Source organism: Alligator mississippiensis, chromosome 14, assembly GCF_030867095.1.
Source record: "Alligator mississippiensis isolate rAllMis1 chromosome 14, rAllMis1, whole genome shotgun sequence".
Lineage (NCBI taxonomy): Eukaryota > Metazoa > Chordata > Crocodylia > Alligatoridae > Alligator > Alligator mississippiensis.
This window is the reverse complement of record NC_081837.1, coordinates 3,951,849-3,974,481: the sequence shown is the minus strand read 5'-3', so window position 1 is coordinate 3,974,481 and position 22,633 is coordinate 3,951,849. Positions and strand designations below refer to the sequence as shown.

The 22,633-nt window shown below is 37.1% G+C and overlaps 1 protein-coding gene across 2 annotated transcripts in view; it reads right to left on the bottom strand.

Annotated features, from left to right (window-relative positions):
* Positions 1-22,633, bottom strand: part of BRIP1 (BRCA1 interacting helicase 1) — a 116,584-nt gene that overhangs the window by 9,104 nt on the left and 84,847 nt on the right. Inside the window, exons 17-24 of one of the 2 annotated variants that reach the window (XM_059717088.1) lie at positions 19,214-19,326; positions 16,163-16,245; positions 14,321-14,650; positions 12,632-13,468; positions 10,272-10,351; positions 8,633-8,708; positions 5,944-6,165; positions 3,644-3,801 (exon numbers count right to left, since the gene is read on the bottom strand). In XM_059717088.1, coding sequence (XP_059573071.1) covers positions 3,644-3,801; positions 5,944-6,165; positions 8,633-8,708; positions 10,272-10,351; positions 12,632-13,468; positions 14,321-14,650; positions 16,163-16,245; positions 19,214-19,326 — 1,899 coding nt within the window. The remainder of the gene's footprint in view (positions 1-3,643; positions 3,802-5,943; positions 6,166-8,632; positions 8,709-10,271; positions 10,352-12,631; positions 13,469-14,320; positions 14,651-16,162; positions 16,246-19,213; positions 19,327-22,633) is intronic. The other variant, XM_059717089.1, reaches the window with a different exon arrangement.

Below are 22,633 nucleotides of genomic sequence, written 5' to 3'. Positions count from 1 at the left end.
TAAGTTAAAAGGAAAAAAAAACAACCCTTAATTGTCAAAAGAGCTTACTTTAACTTTTAATATGAGAGGGAAGATTTATTACGCTAGCGGAGCAGGATCTCAAAGCACCATGAGCCTTCTGCATTGATTGTACCAGAAGATTTTCTACAGGTTACAAACTTCTGTCTTCTATGAGCATTTTACCACTTGAGCAGAAGATCACATATAAAAATTCAAAATTCTTTGCAGCACTTTAATGACTAAAAGCCATTACTATGGTAACTCACAAGGCACTAATATCACACAAACCAATTCTGAAGTCTGTACAAATCAGTGGAGGTTTCTAGGTCAATGGCAAACCAATGACTTAACCACATACAAGGTTGGCATTAAATTAGCATGTTTGTATTCAAAATGCAATGGATACTATTTTAAAACCCAGTTTAAGAGTCAGAGTTAAGAAAAATACTGGAATAGAGCAATCTTTTTGTCGAGGCTTGAATTTAAGGTAACCAATGAAAATAACAGTGCCTTAGAAGGTATTATTTACAGAGCTATTTGTTCAAGAACAAATGAACTCCAGTTCTTAATTCCACTGATTGTATTTAAACTTGTTTTTCCATAGCAGTCTGCTTCCTATTAAATGAAAAATTCTTTAGTTCCTCAGACTGACTTTTCCAGATTTATAGAAGTACCAGGACGTGATGTATTTTAAGATGACATGTGATACTTCAGAATGACAGCAGACGTGAAAACCATAAAATAGGCTGCCGTAAAAAACTTAAGTGTTGATTTTATCTGTACAACCACACTGCTCAACAGCAGTAGGATTTGGTATTCAAGAATATGCAGCTACAAGCTGAAAGTAACACGGCCCTCACCTCTCTGTACTAATGCAAGTGTGCTTGCTCTGGCATACAGTAAATCACCATCTTAACTTTTATGAACCCAAATGATATACATTCCCGATTCCAAGAATGGAAGATATTTGGTTTAAGGCAAAGAGATGGTAAAATTATCATTATTATCATTTGCCTTTGTTTTCATTTCTGCACCAATGATAGTCACCTTGTTAAAATAGAAAGTCTTACCAGAACCACCAATAATTCTCACATTCAACTGCTACAGCTTATAGAAATATTGACCAAGTCATCTGACCATAACAGACCCAAAGAAGTGACACCAGTTTTAAAATTATGATCTCTTGCCAAGTCTTCACAAATACCAAAGATAGACATTATAACTAAAACTATGTCCCCTCATCTCTTTCAGAATCAACTGATTGCAGGAAAAGATTGAAATCACATTTTTTGCATTAGGTTCCAGCTGTAAACAAAATCTAACGCACATCTTCAGATGCTAACAACTACCTTCTGAAGGTTAAACCAGTTCAAACAGATTAATTTTCCAAGCAATACATCCATTTTAGTCTTCAACTGTACAAGGTAAGGGGAAGTTATTGTTAATGAATGAAGAAATAAAAGGGGAATATATATGAAGCACTCTAAGTATAAAAAGGTTGTCTATTGAAAGCACCATCTTGGTTAGCTAACCAAATAATTCATGGTAGATGTATAGGCATTCAATAAAAAGAAACCACAAAATTTAAGAACTATAACAGCTGTGCCGGCAAGATACACAGAATAAAGTAGTGCTTCGTTCAGTTAAAATCTTTAGAGAATGAGTCCGCATGAATTTTCATCTGCTTCAGAAGTACAGAAATCTTAAAAAGGAAAGCCAATGCTTTTGTCAATAGCTTTATTAGTATTGTTCTTTTTACATGGTTTGAGACTCAATTCAAGAAATTAATTGAAAGAAGCACGTTTATATTGAATAAAAATCCTACACCATCAATAAATGGGAGTGCTTCCAGCTATAAAAAAAGGAAAGGAGAGGTTAAGACCTACAAGTAGGCTAAAAACATAACACCTGTTTATTCTGCACTGCAATAAAAATACAAAGTATGTAAATCTAATGGCAGCTGATTATATAGCTATACAGGATGCACCTGGTATAAAAAAAAATAAAAAATCAACATTTCTTGAAGTTGTCTATTTTACTTTACAATATCAGTAAGTATGCTGACATTTCCTGTACTAACTACTTCTCCAACAGAAACCAACAGAAGGATGAAACACGATCCTGAAGATTTCCCAGCATAAAGACTCATTACTTAAAAATGCGCTAAAATAAAAGGCTACTGTTAAAAATGTAAATAATAAGGTAAAACATGGATTTGTTTTCTCTCAGTTAAAATAATCAGCTATTTTATATTGTTGGCCGAATTCACACATACAGCGCACTTTTATTTTCATAGTACTGGTATCCTTCATTTAATGTAAATTCTAACATGCTTTAAAAAGTAAAATAGTTTGAACTACCAATACTTGTGGAGTATTACATGGCATAACCCTTCAGATACAAGGTCCATCCTCCGTGTATCATATTCTATCGTTTACGGTTATGTACAGCCATTCACCTTACCCAGTCTACGTCTATGCAGCTTACTTGATGCTGCCTAAATGCAGAGTGGGAGCGGCACGTACAACTGTTTGCCGCTCCCGGGAGCCATGCCCAATATAAGCGACTTGGTGTGGGGGAGTGGCTGGTGGGATAGCAGGTCTGCGGTGGGGTTGGTGGGTCTGCAGGCGGGGAGCGGTGGTGAAAGTTGGTGGGTCTGGTGGGGGAATAAAAATAGCTTGGTTGTGATGTGCAAGGGGAGGGGTGGGAGTAGCACAGCCCCAGCGTTGAGACGAGGGGCTGTGATTTCCCAGCCCCAGGGCTTTGCTGCAATCATGTGCAGGTGCTCAGGAGACTGGGTTAACCCTTTCTCAATCTATGTTAGCACACCTCCTGAAGTGAACTTAGATCAGGCACCTCGTTCTTTGGACGAATGAACCCTTCCGAATACCGTACATATCCTAGCATAACACAAACACTTTACATAAGGAGCAACAGCGCGTAGGCCAAAATCTTAAGATCCCAACTCAGTCTTCACTAACTTTGTGCTAAAACTTTCCATTCAACTACAAGAGTTCAGGAAAGGCTCATCCTGTACACTGCTCACTTTGGTTTTACCCTAAACTAGGAACCAAAATCATCAAGGGTAACATAAAATGTGCATAGTTTTACTTTTTGGTTTGCAAGGAGACCTAGCGACAATTTAGTACAGTTGGAAATAAGATTCTTTGCTGGTGACTACTTTTATGCAATGTTTATTGCTCTAATGTACAACAGGGTCTGATTAACATTTTGTTAGTGCCAAAAGTAAGATTAAATTTCTTATTTGAAACTTAAAAGCAGAGCACATGACTTCTGTTACTAGGTTTTGTTCCCACATCACATAGTATTCCTTTCATAAGAGATATTATCAAATGCTGCCTATTTTCAGATTCTCTTTTAGTAGCAACTTAACCCTATAGACATTCTAGCAACTTATCTACAGATACTGAAAAAAGAATTATGATTCAAAATGAACTACTTCAGTTATTAAAAAATGAACGAAAACAATTTCAAAACTGTTTGTCAAATAAAGGACTAAAATATACATTTTTACTATTTAAAAGAATATTTTCACTCCATCTTTAAAACTTGCATTCGGAGATGTTGGATGCATACAATGCATCCTCTGTTTTTAATCCCAATATAAAACAATAGAACTTACCCATGGCTGTGCATTGTGGCTGAAATCCATAATTTCAGCTCCCACCAAAGGACATGGAGACACAGCTCTGACAACGCAAGTCCTGCACTGCAAATAGCTGGTCAAAGAATATTCCTTCATATTCCAAATAGCATTTAAAGATAAACCAGTATCCACATCTTCCAAAAAGGAAAAAAAAAAACTTTCACACAGACGTACAGAAATAGCTTTAAGTAATATTGCAAGTTTAATTTTACATAAAAAAATTGAAATTGTTTTTAGTAGGTAAAATAAACAAAAGGGAAAATTATGTCAGAAAGCATTTACAGTTAAACTTGGTGGGGGTGCTAATTAGAGCAGAGCTACTCTAATTAAAACGCCTGCAGTGTCACGTGTATTCAGCATCCTGTGTTTCAAAATGGTTGGGGGGGGGGGAGGGTGCTTGAAATAAAGCTTGTTCAACAAGCTTTAGTTAAATTACCCCTACCACCATTTTGAAGGACAAGAATGCTAAATGCCCGGGATGCAGAAGCTGCTGGAGTATGCTAATTAGCATGCTTCAGGAGACTCGATTAATCGAGTCTACTCTGATGCATGCCAATTAACATGCGCCAGAGCACATGTCTGGCATGGGTAAAGGTGCCCAGTATTTTAAGGGCAGACTAATTAATTTTAAATTGAATGGTTTGACAAAATCATATATAACAGACAATGCAGTCTAGTTAGCACTTAATTTAAGTTTCATGATGGTGATGGGGGTTTCACAGGAAGGGAAGACTGACATGGACTGAGCAACACGTATTTTACTCATTTTTCAATTTATCCTTTTGTGAACCTTATCATCTTTGGATGAAAAGACATTTTTGATCCCTCGACCACACAGACAAGTTGTTACAGCTGTTGGGTAATCTTTAGCAGTAGCTGAAGCACATTCTGTTTTGGTTTTTTTTGAAGAAATCATAAAATCCAAAAATTTAGGAAATAAAAGTATAGAACCAGTAGCGGTGGTGGTGCTGGTTGTTATTAGCATTACTATTCTTATTGCTGGCTGGGAAAGAAATATAATCCAAAATATAATCCATTTAAGTGAAGACATTTGTCTGATGGCTACCTTTCCTTATTTCAAAGTACCGCAGATCTCAGGTCTAATCGGGCATATCAGTAGATAAGAATTGGGATTTTCAAAAGTACCTGTAACGTTATAGGGAAACAAGGTCTATTGAAACTGTTTTTGTAAGACAGTTTTCTTGCCATTTTCCAGTTGGTCTAATAAAAGCTTTCATTTTGGAACCAAAAGCTCTAGTTTTTTGTATGTCTTTTTGTAAGACTGGCACTCCTAAGTGAACTAGGCGCTTCTAAAAACTCCATTCGTCTTTTTACTTGGTAGTTGGCTGTAAAAATATTAACACCGATAAGACACTTCTACCAACCTTGGTTTGCTTAAAGAAACAGAAGAGTTCATCTTTTAGCAATATGTCATGAAAGGGAGAGGAAGGAGGGCAGGGGAACCACCTAAAATGGAACTGAAATGTGTAACTAATTCACTGAGGATAATGTCCAAAGAGAAAAGGTTGGTAAATCACATTTCTGTTCAAAGCAAATTTGCTTAATGGACAGAGATGTCTGAATTTCTTTCCAGTTGTGGAGGCCACAGTAGGAGGATTGGAAATGGATGGAAACTCCACAGCATTGCACATCTTCATCACAATAAAGCGGCACTGATCACATCATTGCAAACTGAGGTGCTTCTTCAAAAGACACTAAAGAACCAAGAGGCTGGAGAGATTAAGAGAGGGGAAAAAGGGATTCAGGACATACAACAGTAGTTATAGGAGGGCAAAAAACAATGCTGAGACCCTGTCCATACTACAGATGAAATTGTGTTTGCAACAACCAGATGCAATCAGGGGAAAGCTTTGCTCCAGCAAGTACCTTGCTCAGTGTGGATTAAAAAAAATCCTCTTATGTGAGAACAGTGCTGCAAAAGCCATGCTACTAGTTGCCCAAGCTGAATGTACAGACGCTTAAAAATATTTTATATAATATGATCTGGAAGCAGATCTGTTCATGCTGCTCAGCCCTGTTTTAAAGTCTAAAAGTGTACACATGTGGAATGCTGTTTTGATTAAAATACTGCATGACTCATATTCTGCAGCATTAAGAGTCAAGTGGGACTTAATTGTTATCTTTCAATTTCACCAAAATACCAATGTTACAAAAAACAGACACTCTTGGAAATAAAAAACAAAGTTAGGTTTTATCTAAAGCTAAATAATTTGTAAAGGATTATGCGGTATGTTTTGGTTATCAGTAAGATTTACCTTCACACTTAACTGGAGTCTGATAAACCTTCAAAGTTTCTTTCAGATGGCTAAGACTTGCATTATCTGTGATGATCAACACCACGTTATCATCTTCTGAAGTGTCACCTAATTCACACATGCAACTGCGAGGGTGCTTTGTAGCTCTGACATTTATATTTTGGAAGAGTTTCTGGATTACTTTCAGCTCAGTGTTACTGCAGACAGTTTTTTTCAAAATTCCTAAAATAAAAGAAGTTGAAGATTCTTTTTTAGCAGGCAGTTCTGAGTACAGTGCACTTGGACTGGGTTGCAAACTTTGAGTTGGTCTAATAAAAGATATCAGATTTCCCCAAAGAACCTTGTCTGCCTGTGTCCTTAGACCAACATGGCTACAACCTACACCCTTGCAAACTTCTCACATTTAAAGACGGTACTTTAGGCCCTGATCCAATACCCACTGAAGTGAAAAGACTTCCACTGACTTGAATTCAATTTGGACTAAGACCTTTTTTCTGTTTTTTAATGTATCCCAAACCTACTTGTAAATGTGTAGGTTTTTTTCGTTTTTATAACTCTACTGAATTGACTGGTGAGTCTGAACCCAATCTGAGTGAGGTCATTTACTTTTAATTTTAGAAAACTGCGATAAGATTTTTAACTTCCTTTAATCAGCGGACATCAGGGAGCTAGTCTAAACAGCAGAAAACCTACTGCTCGCATTAGCCGCTTTGGTGTCCACTAATGGTGAAATACTGCAAAGTTTCAGAATTGTTTCATTCCACACATTTTCATCTTGCAGATTATATAATAAATGTGATGGATAGGAGGCCAGACAAATTCATGATTAAGGGTACAGATGGAAGTAGAGGAGCTCAATTGATAAAATTAAACTAAGAAACTCCAAGAATGGGGACAGACAATAGATGGGCCTTTAGATACTTTGGGCTTTCTTTGCCCTAGTCATATAGACTGTGTACCTGGCTAGCCAAGGTGCAGGTTTTATAGGTCCAGAGAGAAAGGGGACATCTACTTCTACTCACCACTTTGGTTGCTGGGGGGAATGAAGGTGACCATGTGGCAGCAGCTGGATGAATGGAAAAGCTGCTGCTTTCTGATGTCTTTGCCTCCTTTGCTCTTCAGCTGTCCACTATTAGGAAGGGTGGGTGGATTTTCCTACTGGGCAACCAGGTAACAGTCCCGGACGTGCCCACTTCAACTGTTATTTCAGGGTAGAGGTGGGTGGTTTCTTTGCTTTTACTGCTGGAAGTACCCTTTTTTTTTTAATACTCTTTTGGTTTCTACTGACATGTTGCTAGTTTGATTCTGCTCCAGATCTACTTTATCTTCTCTTAATGAGTTAGGTTTCTCTTGATGCTGGCAACAAGACAGATTGCCACACTTTGTCTGGGGATCTGAAGGATGTTTTTTCCCCAGATGACAAAATGGAAAAAAGAGCAGTGTGTCACTTCATTTCCATCTGCCTTCTCTAAGGTCCAGAATTAAATTACAGGAATGAACAGATTCAGTGGGGGTGGTAGCTTAAAAAAAGGACCTTGTCAGAGCTCTGTGTAATCCAACAGCCTGTTTGGGCATCAGCCCTAAACAAACCGTCGCAGTAAGGGAGCGCGTCTCCATCCCTTTGACATTTGCCTGTGCATGTCATTTCTCATAGGTCCTCTGTGGAGGAGGGGAATGAGTGGGGCTCTGGCTTCCAAGCTCAGGTGACTTCAAAAGTTTGAGGGTATAAAGAAAGATTGCCCTCATACCAACTCTCCGCTATAGAGAAACAGGGGCTACTAGTGCCCAGTTAAAATTTGCACTAGAATGGCCCTGATGGGTACCTGGTGATGTCACTTCGGTGTCTGCTAATGGTGAGGTACTGCAGTTTCAGAATACTTTCACTTCACACATCATGTTTTGGTGGAAGGGTTGTTTGAGTTAAGGATTAAGGGTTTTTACGTGCCTCATTACCTCTGTGTCTACATCAGTGAGTGTTGATGCTAAGCCCATGGCCCGTGCATGGGGTATAGCAGCATGACCATGCAATACCTACAGATGGGCACCAAAATCGTTATTATTATCCATCAGTATTTGGACTCCCCAGAATTTAAGCACCTCACGACCATAAGTCAAGTCACAGTCAAAGAATATTTAACCCGTTTCTGAACCCTCACAACAAATGAGGGTTAAGATGACAAATGAATTAAAAGGAAGGCTGGGAGGACTATGTCAATGCAAACATGGCTACACAGCAAAGCATGTTTGAACCGTGATATTTTCCTTATAAAAATAACACGTTGGGTCTTTGTCAGGCTAATTAGCATGGCCGAGAGACTGTTTCCGCAAGCTACAATTTTTCAGGATGGCACTGCATTATTTACTAGCCAGTCACTAAAACAAAAAAAAAAAGGCCAATGCAAGCAACAGTAGAAATACTATTTGCCAGGCAAAGACATCCATGGTTTTACCTGTGCTGATTTAGGTAACAATGAGGCCCCAAGTAAAAAGTCCGCTCTGGTGAAAAATAAATCTTTCTTACATTTTAATAAGCAAATTAATGGTATCCGATTGACTATTTAATGATCATTCTAAAATCTATTTCCAACATACAGAGATGTGAGGTAAAGAAAATTTGTGCAATTTCCCCCATTCCCAAATCAAAATGAAAAATGAAAATGAGAAATAAGATGGTTAACAAAAGTCTTACCCTCTGCTTTTGGTAATATTTCAGCTCCACAAACAATACAATAGAGTCCTGACTTGCAAGGCTGGCTGTGTGTTTCCTTTCACAAAATAATAAGGCAACACAGGATTTAATGTATTAAGTGTGTAGGGTCTAAATATGTAGATCATAATTGTTATTTAAAATTAAAAGCTATTTCTACTAGGCAATATGCTAATGAAAATTGTTGCAAAAAGAAATAAACTAAATCATAATATTGGAAGCAGAAATCCATTTGAATCTGTAATTGCTTTAAAATTTACATTCACAGGTAATTAAAAATATACGCTGCATAAAAAATAACTAAATAATTAGCCTAACTGAAATATGAGATACTTTCTAAATCTTCAGAAAGGCTAAGAAATGGACTTTAATTAAGACAGAAGAGAACAGGCATCTCATTCTCTCAAGACAGCTTTGACTTTCAAATTTTAATACTTATTATTTGAAGACTGACAAAATACATTTCACATGTCAGATGACACTTTCTACATGATCGTGCGTGTTTAAAGAAGCAGCCAGGGTGATTTTATTCTACATGAAAATTAATTTTATATTTTAAATAGCATAACAGTAATTATAATATGACGTTTTGGAAAGTCAGAGATTCCTCCAAGACAGTTTTGGGGTATAGCAGGTGTTGTCAACCAGGGGTACATGTACCCCCAGGGGGACTTGGGAAGGGACTAAGAGGTACACATGGGCGGGCAGGGATGTATGTCCACCACCCCACACCGCTGCATCCCAGGAGCAGGGCCGGGCAGGGGGGCGAGGGTATAGCAGCTCCCCTCTGCAGGCCGCACAGCTGGCTGGCCATGGTATGGGGGAGCTTGGACACGACGACACTGCTGTGCGCAAGACCCCCGCTCCTGCCAGAGGTGTACCCAGAAGGGGTACACTCCTTAAGAGCTTGAAAACCCCTGGGGTATAGGATTTAGGGACTGGTCCTGAAGCTCTTACTCAACTAGAGAGCGCCAGAGAATTCACCAGCCATATTCATGCCATGGGCTGCAGCACGCGGCTCTGAAATTATAAGAACAAATAACCTAAAAAAACTCTAGACCTTCAATAGAACAGCAGCACTGTCAATGAATTATATTTAAATAGACAGCAGGCTGTAACTTAAGAAACCGCGACTAAAACAACTTTTACCGGAAGAACTGACTGTGATACTAGACTGGTTCCTGGGGTGTCCTGTTACCACACATCATGTTGCTCCTTTATTACTAGATTCTGTAATGCGAGGTGCAACACGTGGCTTATGGTGTAATTGCTAGTGCTTACGTGGAAAGAAGGAAGGATTATTACAAATTATGAGCTTGATTCAGTAGGGTACTGACTACCCTCAACCCTCAACTTAAGGTAAAAAGACTTGAAGGCACTTTGGCACTCGTTGCTACCAAATTTATCTCTCTGGCAATTTTTCAAACCACAAACTAAATGTCTGTTTATTGAATGTGTAAAGTACAATAATATTAACCTAGAACAAACCATACAGAATTGCATGTGCCATGCATTATTTTTCTTCAGAACATAACAGTAAAATATAATGTTTCTTAAACAGAACAGCTAACAGGAGGCATCACTGTTTAGTAACTTAATTCTACCTATTTTTTGATTGTACCTTTCTTTCACAGATGTAGCCCTTTCCCTTACTGGTAGCTTTTCTGGGTCTTCGTTTGCATGCTCTTTGAATGTTCAGCCCTTTAATAAATTCAGGATGTGATGATTATTTTATGCACAGAAAATGCTTATCAAAATAACAGGATACTGTCAATCGTTTAGATTTCAAAACTTGGAGACATCCAAAGCATTTTAGGTACAATTTTTTTAATTAAATTAAAAAATCTATATGTTTAAATTTCTGCCTACATTGCAATTACTTTAATTAACTTTTGATGTTCTCAGTCACCACAAATCTTACTGACAACTTTAAAAAATAAGGTGCTTTTTACTAATCTCATAACGTATATATGGAGATATACACAAACAGAGAAAAATAAGGCAGAAAATTCAGTGCTGTATGTGTATATAGATAGCTCTAGCAATTAAAAAAAAAAAAAAATCAGTATTACTACCTAGGTCTACAGTTCTCATCAGCGCTCTCTAAAGACTGGCTTAGGGTTTAAGTTGGTTCTGGTGAATACCCAGCTGGGAGCTGCCAAGGAGAACCTAGCATCTAATGGGAGCAATGCTATTTCACTGTCACTCGTATAACACAGTTGACTCTTGCCAGTAAGAGGACTACTGCTGTGTTCCTCCCAAGTGGCTGCTGTTGTTATTAGAGACACTATCTTAATACACAGTAGTGAAAATGTCTGCAGAGGAAACATTCCTGGTAAGCAGCTACTGCTCTTACCAGATATGTTGCTGAAATGAGCATCAGCTATATAATATATAAAATACTTTTATAATGATTATATATTAGCACAACACTTGAACATAGGTGAGACATGCTCCAGGCCTCAAAGAGTTGATTATTAAAATACACGACAAACAGACATGAGGTAAAACTAAAGTTCAAGAGGGGAATGGTGTAGAGATTAGTTCTCTCCTGCAGAGAAGAGGACATGAATAAAAACCTGAACGATGAGAACAGGGCAAATATTCCAGGTAGAGCGAGCAGTATGATACAATACACAAAGACAAGAGCGAGAGGTTTTATATTCTATTTAGACTTGAACACAAAAAGGCAAACTACTCTCTCCATTTGGCTTTCTAGAGAAAATTCCATGAGACCTTTTTGATGAGCTAATTCTCAAGGCCCCATGAAGAGCAAAAGTTTGCTAAGTCCTTGATAATTAAAAATCTTGTACGAATCAGAAGACAAGTATCATCTTTACCTGATACAACAAGTGAGGCCACAAGAATCTGAGCCAAAATACAGAACAGTACCAAATAATATACTGCAATACTTTTGTCATACTTCAAATATAAAAAACTCATTTTATGAAGCAATGATTAATGTGGAAAGAAAAGATTCCGTCTACATCACAGCTGATACAAACAAATATACAGCTTTGTACAATTGGATATCACAGCAGTATTTTGTTTCATAATGAAGGGAAATCACTCATTTACAACTCTGATTCAACCCATGTACAGAACATTCAAATGCCAATTTCACAGCCATACACAAGGGGAAGAAATCCAGGGACGCTCATTTATTAATACAGCAGTGACTGAAACTGAAAACAGTCTCTTCTTGAACATCAGTCATGCTATTTTATTACAAAAAAGTCTTTGCTACTTCTTTGCCCTGTGTTATTAAGCCACTGAATATTCAATGCCAAATCATTACTTCACCAGGTTAAACTATGTCGCATAGAAGCTGTGAAATAATAATTCCTAATGCTATGTTCTTTACATGTCTCCTGCAATGTATTATTTTATTTTCTGAAGTGTAAATTTGATTTGGTCTCTGTACAAGTTTTCAGTATAACAATGGCCAAACCACTGAAGGCGGGCCAGATTTAATTCAATATAACAAATGAAAATATTTTAGATACTTCAAAACAAAACACACAATGAAGAGCTACAAAATCTACTGCAAGCAATTTACTTGGTCAAGCACTGTATAAAAGGTGGGTACGTTTCCACTTGCAGCTTTCTTGGGAACTAAATACCTTGCTTGTTTTGCAGTAAGTTAATTCAGCCTACAATTGGAAAACTGCCCTCACCCTGTAATTACTGGTAGAATGCTATTGGGACATGCATCACATTTGGCTCTTAGCTGTATATTGTGAAAAATAACCTTAAAATCTAAAGAAAGATCCACTATTCTATTATTTGCATACAAAATAACCAAAAAAAGCAAATCTGATGCTAACAGTGATAAAAATAAGAATATCATTCTACTGTCTCCCTACTAGTGAGACTACGTATTCGGTAAAAAGCCTACAAGAAATATGAAGTTTATTTCTAACGTTGCTTGTAAATCATGATATTATGGGTTAGTATCACTGAACAGGAAAGGAGACGCACCTTGGTTTCGTGATCTGGAAAGTTTACTTTTTTTTGTCTTAGTGTCCATTTCCTGAGATATTATCTGCTCCACTTCCCTTACACTAGAAATGTTTGCAAAATCATTAACTGCACTAGTGATACTCTTGTCACTCTGCATTACTCCATGAAATCCTGAGCCCAAGGGATCATTATGTCTCATCTCTCCAACCGTGCTTACTATATTTGAAGTACTGATATCAAAAAGATCTTCAGCTACAATGCTGACTCCATGTTCAAGCTGATTCCCAGTGTTATGGCATGTTTGACCTAAGAGTTTGTTTGCCTGTTCCTCCGATTCTCTGTCATCATAAAGCTCAGGTGTGAAATAGATACTATCATCCTCATCTTCTGCTTCTGTATCTACATTAAGAGGTTCAACTTTCCCTTCTACTGAAGATAACTCAGCGCATAGATCTATGGCTTCATTAGTGGAAAGTTTCTGTCCACCAGAATTCCCCATAGCTGTTGCAGCCTCAGTCTTTTTTACTGGGGAATGACATTTTTCCAACTTTGAGGCTGGTCTGCTTGGTATATGTTCTGTAAGTGATGATGACTGCCACTGTTGCCCATCAACAACTGGTTGACTAGTTTCAGTAGTGCTTTTTACTTGATTGCACTTAGCCTTCGACGTGCATTTATTTTCGTTTGCTGGGAGAGGTGTTGAAGTCAACGGCTTACTGAAGTACTTTTTCATCAGGTCAGAACTACTCCAACTATTCCTCTTCTTAATCTCTCTCTTGTCTAGTCTGGAGTCTGTCACTTTTTCTTTCCGTTGCGTTTTGTGAGCAGGACTTTCTACACCAAAAGTCTGAACACCTGTGAAAACGACAAAATATCACAGTACTAATGAATTGTTTTAGGTTTGGCCAATATTTTATAATGTGCTTATTAGCACATCAGAACAAGTGTTTTTATCAAGTTATAGTTATTGGTATAATGTGCATTAATATCCAACACAAACAAAAGCCTAGTTTGCCCACACAGTTTTGTATACATATTGTTGCACTGAACACCCAGCTTAAATGTACAGAATGGGGATGTGAATGTGTTTCACTCAGTAGAAGAATAGCATTTTTCAATTAAAAGTAAAATGTTAAATTAAAACTAATACAAATTCCCATCCCTGTTAAGAGATAAATTTGAACTATTAAGTTCAAATTTGGATTCAAATTCCCTTAAAAATTGAGGCAAAGCTAGATGAGGAAAGAACTAAGTATGAAGCACGGCTCCTAATGTTTTTCTAAATTTCCAGCCCATGGTTCTTGTTCACACAAAAATCCAATTAGCGCTGAAATAAATGAAGTATACGTAAATCCACGACCTAATATAAGAATTCAGATTTTTTTTAATTCAATGTTTATTTTGGTAGTATATCCAAAAAATTGGAAATGATCTTCATAGTTATCATTAACAACATCAAAATAACGTCAGAGAAATTAAAGCTTTTTATTGTACTATATCCTTCCCAAATGTTATCAAAGTTGCTAGTTTTAAGACAGCCAGGTGGAATGACAACTAACTGTGCAATTTTTAAAAATAAACTTACATACATTATGGCAGCACTTTACAGCACAGGTCTTCTTACAATGGAAGACAAGATTTTAGAGGCCACTCAGTTATGACTTCCGAGCATTGTTAATGGTGTTTTAGCATAGGAAATCAACATACTTTTTTCCCTTGTTGCCGTGACATCACTTGACTGACTGGATGCTGTAGGATTACTTGTGTTGATAGCTGCAGGGGAATGAGCTTCTGGGAGCTTCACGTTTTGTACCTGACTTTCAAAAGAAACAGATGGTGACAGATGAAGAGTTGCCTCCAATAAGGAAGCTGATGGCATCTCTTTTGAACATGAAGGTATATGCAAAGATTCACTATTACACTGGGATGATAAATCAGTTTCTTTCTGATTTTTTTTAGCAAATGCACCCAAGGATTCAAGCGCATTTCCAAACTTGTCATGGTGTTGGATTTGTTGACGAATCCATTTTGATAATCCTAATGAAAAAAAAAAGTTGGTACATTACTACAAGATTTATTTTAAGTAAGTTCCAGGCTCGTCCTATTTAAATCAGCTAATTAGGGCCCCAAACCTATGAATGCTTATATCTGTTTAGCTTTACTCATGCCAATGGACTTCAGTGGGACTATTCTGATAAGTAAATTAAAGCATGTGTGTGTTCAGGGGTCTGTATTTCTTTATAGCTTAGTTATATCCTAGGTGGAGGGAGAGGGAACATGTAAAAAGTATTGTGCATTTCACTTTCAATGAATATGTTAAAAAGAGAGAGAAACACCGATTTTTTAATGAAAGGATGTGTCTTTCCATTTTTCACTTTCTTCAAAAATAAGCTTAAGCTGACACCTATCGGTAAGACAATAACACCACTGCAAACTTCCCAACATCATGACTGTTGTCCTTTTATGCCTAGGTGGATGTTTCTCTTGCTTTTCCTGTTCTATTAGTTTAAATATCAAGAATTATTGGAAGTGGAATTAATGTCTAGGCTACCTATTTATTACACAAGCTACACAGGTTGACAAAAATTAGCAGCATTTAAATCATGTGTAGGCTTTAACAACTGATTTTAGGCTCTTGTCAAATTCTTTAGTTGAGTGTGGAAATTGTATTATGCTTTCTCCCTTCTGCTTCCTCTCTCTGGTGATCCAAGAATGTAACGTGCTTAATACAAACCTACATGTCAGAAACCACTTATAACATAGCATCGGAGCACCACCTACTGACTAGATATTAGCATTATCGGCTTTCTATCATGTCTTTACCATGATTGTATATAAACGGAGAAGAGACCAAAGGCCTGTCATCTATTCCTAAACAATTTATTTTATTTTTAAGGTATCCATTTAAGCCCTGTTTTTGTTTTTGCTCCAATGATTTCTAATCCTTCCAAAACGATGAATGGGCAGTATTGTTCATTCAGGAAATACTAAGTTATACAGTAAAGGAATTGCTATGCCTCTACCTTGTTTGTCTTCAAAACCCACTAGTTGTCCATTAACTAGTAACCCTAAGCACTGCAGTTCACCATGGCTGCAAAAGTGCTAGAGCACAAGTATACCCCATATGAAAAAAATATTTTTATTTTATAAATTTATATTTATTTTATACATTTTTATTTTTATATTCACTATGCACCGAATAACAGTTTTCACAACTTGTTATAAGATTTTATTTTAAGGCATGCCAATTAAAGTCCATAAACTCAAATTTCCATAACAAATCTATTGATCATACCTATTCAAATGGGGATGAAATTAAAATATATGCATGATTGGTGAGTATACGTTTCAGTTCCTTTTAGCTTCTTGACTCTGGAGCATGTCTTCAGAGCTATTCAGAATTGTAGTTAGATAACTACAGAACCCCTGAGTTTAATGGATATGTCCCTGCACAATTTTCTTTGGGAACTTCACCCCCCCTCAAGCCTGGGCTGCCTAACATTTCATACAACTATTAGGAACTTTCCTAGATGCATTTGAGTATCTTACCACTTATATATTTATTAGGATTACTCCTGAAGCGGTCATCAACTAAAATAAGAGCACCCCAATCCTTCCTGTGTCGAATACACCTACAAGAGAACAATGAAAGAGGAAGCAAATATGATTAAATAAAAAGCAAAGAGAACTGAAAACTGTGGGCAGGCTTTCTGCACAGGGACAGTCTGCTGGAAGATGCAAAAAAGCATCAGTTGTGTTTCCTTGCTCTCTTACAACAGAAATATCTGTTAATGAATGAATGGAACAACACCACCAAAAGATATTCAGTCGCAGAAACTGAATTTTCATTCAAATCACTGAGTCACAAGATTGACCATTTGATGCCAGACAAACTAGGAACTCATATTATTGATCAGAAACTCAGCACTTGATGGCAAACAAACATACCAGACTGTTCGGTATTTGCCAATCTAGCATGTGGCAAAAATGGGATAGTTACTGAAAGGAGAGTAAGGAAGAGAGATGATACACTGCAGAGTGTTAGCAAGCACGTTTATAAACTATCCATGCACTTGCTTGACTGCAATATTTGTAATTAGCATTTTACCAAAGTAATTATTCTAGAAGCAGAAGCACAGAAGCATCAGGATGCAAGGTGCCAACGAGTTTGTAACCAAGGTGTTGTTACACAGTGGTACACAACAACAAATTGCCACTAATCAATACATATTATTATAATGCACTGCGTTTCTGAAGGGCCAAGTTTTCATAGCATTATGCCAACAAAACCCCTGTAAGTGGCATGTAAGCATTTTTAAAAATGAGGACAATGGAAAAATGATGAAGTTTACTACGATATAAAACATCATTGTGTCAGAGCTGGGATGAGAACCTAGATCCTCTGCTTCCCAGCATCACGACTGGGTCCGCAAAGAAATTTTGCTTGTTTATTTTTTTAAATAAAGGCAAAGGATTACTTCCAGCTTTTCATTTTTCCATTTATTTAATGAGTGCCCTTTTAACTTGTAGTTTAAATGAATTATGCCCACTGGAGAGACATCCCACACGTTCGGTAAAGCAGTGTTTCAAGGAATTCAGAGTACAGTTGTCACCTGGCCATACGCGCCATCTGGTATATTCCCAAAGGCTGCTATTACATTTCATGGACTTATGTTACTTCATATACTGTAAAAGCACTGTATTAAGCAGAAAGTGCTAGATTCAAGACCAACATGCTTCTGCTCACTTCAATCCCTGCAGGCATCTTTTACAGAAAGACGCTTGCCTATGTATAGCGACGACTTTCTACAACTGTCAGCATATACGGGATTTTGATTTACAACAACTTAATGAAGTATTTCTATTTTTATTAATGCAGGACTATTAAGTGTTAGCATCTTTTTTTTGAAGGTTCAGCTTAATAAAATATGGGTCAAATTATAATATAAACCAAATTTATTCTCTCTCTCTTGTTATGGAACTGAGCCTTTTCCAAACACACTAAAAAGGGAGTCTGTCTTTTCCATTTCAGTTTCTACAATCATACAATGAAGATCTTTCACTAACAACAGTTTCAATTAAGAAAAATCTTTTCCATGTGTTTAGAGAGACAAAGTGTCCTGTGTGCCCCATGTGCCAAAAAATCTAACTCCTCTCAGTTAGCCTTCTTTGGCTAATTACCATCCGTTCTCCCCAGGTTTTACAAATCTTAATTGTACTAACCATATCAATTCTAATGAGAGTTAGTTTTCTTTTCAGGAGTAAGAACAAGATGCACGTATAACAGTGAGTCTATACAATGAATGTGTTACTGTACTGAAGACTTCTCTGATAGCCCTTCTCTACCCTTTACTTCTTGTCATTTCATGCTGTGTCCCTTCTAATTTAAAGTGCACGTTCCTTACAGAAGAGGTCAGTCTTTTAATTTATCTCTAAAGCTTTGCATTCATATCCACTGGGTTCTATACATGATGAATTAATTATCTCATTATTATTAAGTAAACATTTTTGGGATCAAATAAAAAAGAGTGAGCTGTCCCCGCCTGAGGAGGAGAATTAAACTGATTTTCTGAAAAGTGTTGAGGAGGGACTGGCATCTCCTTTTCCTGTAATATTACTTTTCTTGCCAGACTTCAAACAACTGCAGTTTGGAGCCTGGAGACTATAACTGGTACATTTAAATAATGTCCAAAGTATTTTAATTTGATTCATCAGCTGAGTTGTTTTGTTGCTTTCTGTGGCAACTTCCTTTCCTTTTTTGTACATCTAAATTAACAATTAATAATTCTTTTAATTGCTTTCCCCCAAAATCCCAACAAAAATAAACGACTTTAGAAAATGTACACACGGCAGCACACTGTATTTTGACAGCGCAGAACAAGTCAGAATCTTTGGCATGACACTACTTGGCATCCAATCTGTGGAGAAGTTTGTCCATTTTGACCCCAATTTGGAAGTAAAATCAAGGGCTCCATGATAACAGTCACGTCACTAAGTATCCAGTTACTATGTTCTCTCTCTAAATTCATACTTGTGACAATATGAATGTCTGCATTCTCACTTGACCATCCATGTTCAGCAAATGTCCCATTGCCCGATATTTGGCTTCTTGATTTGAGAGACATCACTCCAGTGTTAACCACACTGGTGTTGCCAAGATAGCTGCTTCACAAAGTACTCAGGGCAGAACTGTTAACGAAGTAAGGTTTGTTGTTCATAGAGCCATTTATTTTTTAAACAAAGGGACGGACTGATTCAAGTGTCTGTCTGAAGTTTTTGCATTTGATATTCCAATTTCACTAACTGCTTTATATATTTTTTAAAATCTTGATTTAAAATGGCAGCAAAGTTTCTAATTAGCATTTCCTCGATTTTTTTTTTTGGATAACTGTTTATGACAACCCTTTCATTGGTGAGATTTTACTGACAGCTAGCTTGTACCAGAAGAGCAAAAATATGGACAGGTGTGTCTTGGAATCATTGCAAAGACAGCATTAAAATTACATGCATGATGTTGAGAGTGATGGATAGAGCACTGCAAATACAGCAGAAGGTAGCTTTATAAGTCAAAAGACTTAAATGTTATTCAGTTCCCCTTACCTGCCCAGAGCCTGGTTGAGAGCTCTGTAAGCTTGAATTTCATACCACTGGCTACCTGGTAAAAGTCCTCTTAACTTTGAATGCTGGTCATTGTATTTCCTCTTCAGCTCAACCTACAATAAAGTTATAAAATACTATTAAAATATTATTCAAATAGTTATTATACAATGTTGCAAAAGGAAAGAAAACACAGCAAAATTAAATTATCAAGAAATTGGATGGGGCGGGAGGGGGAAATGTTGCAGACGTTTGTGAGGTGCAATGATGAGTTAAAAATAATAGCTCTTTATTTCCAGTGTAAACCTTCATACCAATCCTTTTTACCATAAATGAAAATGGATTTGGTGGCCCAACTCAGCATGCTGGACACGCTTTGTTGGAATTAAATTAGTATGAGATCAGACTAGTAGCACCAAGATGAAGTGGCAATGCTGTCTGTGTCTGATAATAGCCCGTGTTAGTGTAATTTTTATGTAACTACCACAATTCATATCACAAACATTAAAAATAATATTTTACTATTAAGCATCTAGCTCTTGCTCTATAAAATATCCTTGAGCACAAAGCAATTGAAATGGTCGCCGCTGATTTTTAGGAAGTGAAAAGTGATCATTTTGAACTTCGGCTAATCACAGAGATTCAGCAATCAAGCTGCTAACATGCAGCGTCATTCATATGGTTCATTTCTCCGTTCTCCTCGTTTTCTTCATCGGTAATACAAGGATTGTTCATTAAACATTTATCTGTACCTTGGTAGCTTGCTAGTAAAGGATGGACAATCAACAATATGGGTAAGAGAGTTGCTGTCCTGGCCACTCAGGAAGAAAGACAAGAAGCAAGAGATGTAGTTAAGTTAGGCCTCAATGTTGTTAACTTGTTGGGGAACACTGTCTAGCTATAAATCATGCAGCGCAGCACCTCATTTTTATCTTGATCGTTCACATCAACTTGGGATGAATGCTGTCAGGATACTACTACCTTCCAAATCATTGCTAGAATCCCACTGCCCTTCTCTCCTCTGAAAATTAAGTGAGGATAATTTAATATAAAAGTGGTATAAAGTCACTCATGTAAAGTATAAGGGGGTGGGGGGAGAAAGGGAACCCGTGGAACAGAATCGTCCACTACTGTACCATGTGTTAGGAGCCTCGACAATCTTCTCCCAGCTTCTTAAAGGCCTTCCCATATGTTCGTTTCCAACTCTGGGTTGTTAGGGAATCAAACTCCTTTATGATACAGATTTTTGCACAGGAAACCTGCTACCTGCTAAGAACCCCCTTTACCGTGCCATAACCTGAATGATCAACTGCTTCCGAGGAGCTGTGACCCATTTCTGCACTACTGATGAGACAAAGACCCTCTTGCTTATGGACTGTAGGGAGCGCTTTTCCATGTAGTCCTAAAGGCGAGAGGCACTACAAGGCCTGTCTCGCTATGCAACTCCATCCTCCTCTCATAGTCCAAGTTCATCAAGCTTTGAACACTTAAGCACAGACGAGACACACTTGTGTCAATTAAGGAATATATAACTGACCGATATAGTCAAGGGTCTAATATTGGGATGAATTCTCTCAGCGTCTCTGCAACGGGCTGAAAAAGAAGAGGTGTGACAAACTAGGGTAACAGCAGCGTGTCAGACACATGGGCTCAACTGCAACAACGCCAGAATTATGATGCATTTCATAGTCTTTTTCTTTTGTCCAGCGAAACGTTATTTTATTCAACTCTCTTTCTACAGAACTACTTAAATCTTTCAAGCGCTTTGCCAAGCTGATACCCACCGAAAAAGAAAAAACTTGCTTTGCTGTTCCAATCAAATGGATGGTGCTTGCTAACGGCCCATTCTGAATCTGTGAAGACCCGTTTCCCATTTATTAAACACATACAATCCCAATATATATTTTCAAGATTTACTGTTTGTTCTTATATTTCTTAAAGCAGAAAACTATATAAGAAAGGTTCTTTTCACTGCTCTTCTGTACAGTATTAACCTTTCTAAACTGACAACTGAAAGGACACGCTTCAGGAGAGAAAACAGCAGACTTCTAACCACTTCTGACAGGTAACTTTCAACTTGAATTTGGGTAAGAAATTTTATTTTATATACTTATGCCCTTTAAAACAGCCTGTCAGATTTACAAATCCAATCTTTAGAGCCAGAAAGTAAATTCAGTTTGATTTCACAGATTTAATATTTGTTCCAGTCACTCGGCATTTATTGATCGGTGCATGAGGTTTCCTCTGTTATTTTCAAAGCGTAGAGAAAAGCCGTTTCCCTGAACAGTTTGTAAACATAAATATAATGTTAAAGCAGAATTTAAACTGTAAATACATGTGTTTTTTATTTCTGCTAATGTAACTGCCACTTGAATAAACTACAGTGAGTATTTTTAAGGATTTGTGGTAGAGAGTACAATTTAGAAAACAATTCTAGGCTGCGAGAAAAAAATCTCAATAAACACTTAAAAAAAAAAATCAAAAACAGTCACCAAGTTTCACACAGTGAAGTCATTTCTTTTGCTCCCATAGTGGATTTCCCAACAGAATTGATTAGCAAAGGATTTTGCCATCAACAAGGCTTTTACCAACATTTCCAAAGCTTCCTGGTATTTTGAAAGATTTAGTAAAGCAATAGTAACTTGCCATTATACTGTACATTGATTAAAATGATTACAGGCAATCTAACAATTACATGCAGGGGTATATTTATATACATAATGAGCAAAATCATTATCAGATTATCTACATGAATGCATAAACTTCAATATTTATTAAAATACTAATTAGCAAAAAAAATAACATTATTTCCATTTTACATGCTTTCAAACGCACTGTAAATCTGCACTGCATATTATTAATGCTGTATTTTAAATTGCCATTGACAATTTTACAGAATTGTGCAAAAAAAAGAATATTCTACTTGTCTGACAAGACATCACATAGCTTAAAAAACTGCTTTTGCAAATCCTGTCAATTGTAAAAACAACTGGATGGCAGGAAACAAGCATCCTGTTCTGACTCTAAAGATCATACTTCAGCATGAGGTGACTACTTAGATTGCTGAGGGTTAAGCATTCATTATAAGTCTAGTAAAGGTAAAAGGCCAGTGCATGTCATTTTAATGCAATCAGAATCTATTTCATTGTATAACTCTGCATTATCAGGCATCAAATCAACGCCCAATTCAAAATGACATGTTGCATATGTGAAAAAGCCAGTCTCTCCTGCTAGCAAATATCCTAAATGTGCAGTAAACCACAGGCTAGAAGGGATTAGTTAAAATGTCAAAAGACAGCCTTTTACTTTTACCTGTTCATCCTTAAAAATATACTCTTAGCTATCAGGCATGCTTTACAGACAAATAGCTTCAGCAAGGAGCAGCAGAAGGCCTGTGGCAAGCTCTGCCATCTTGTAGCTGTC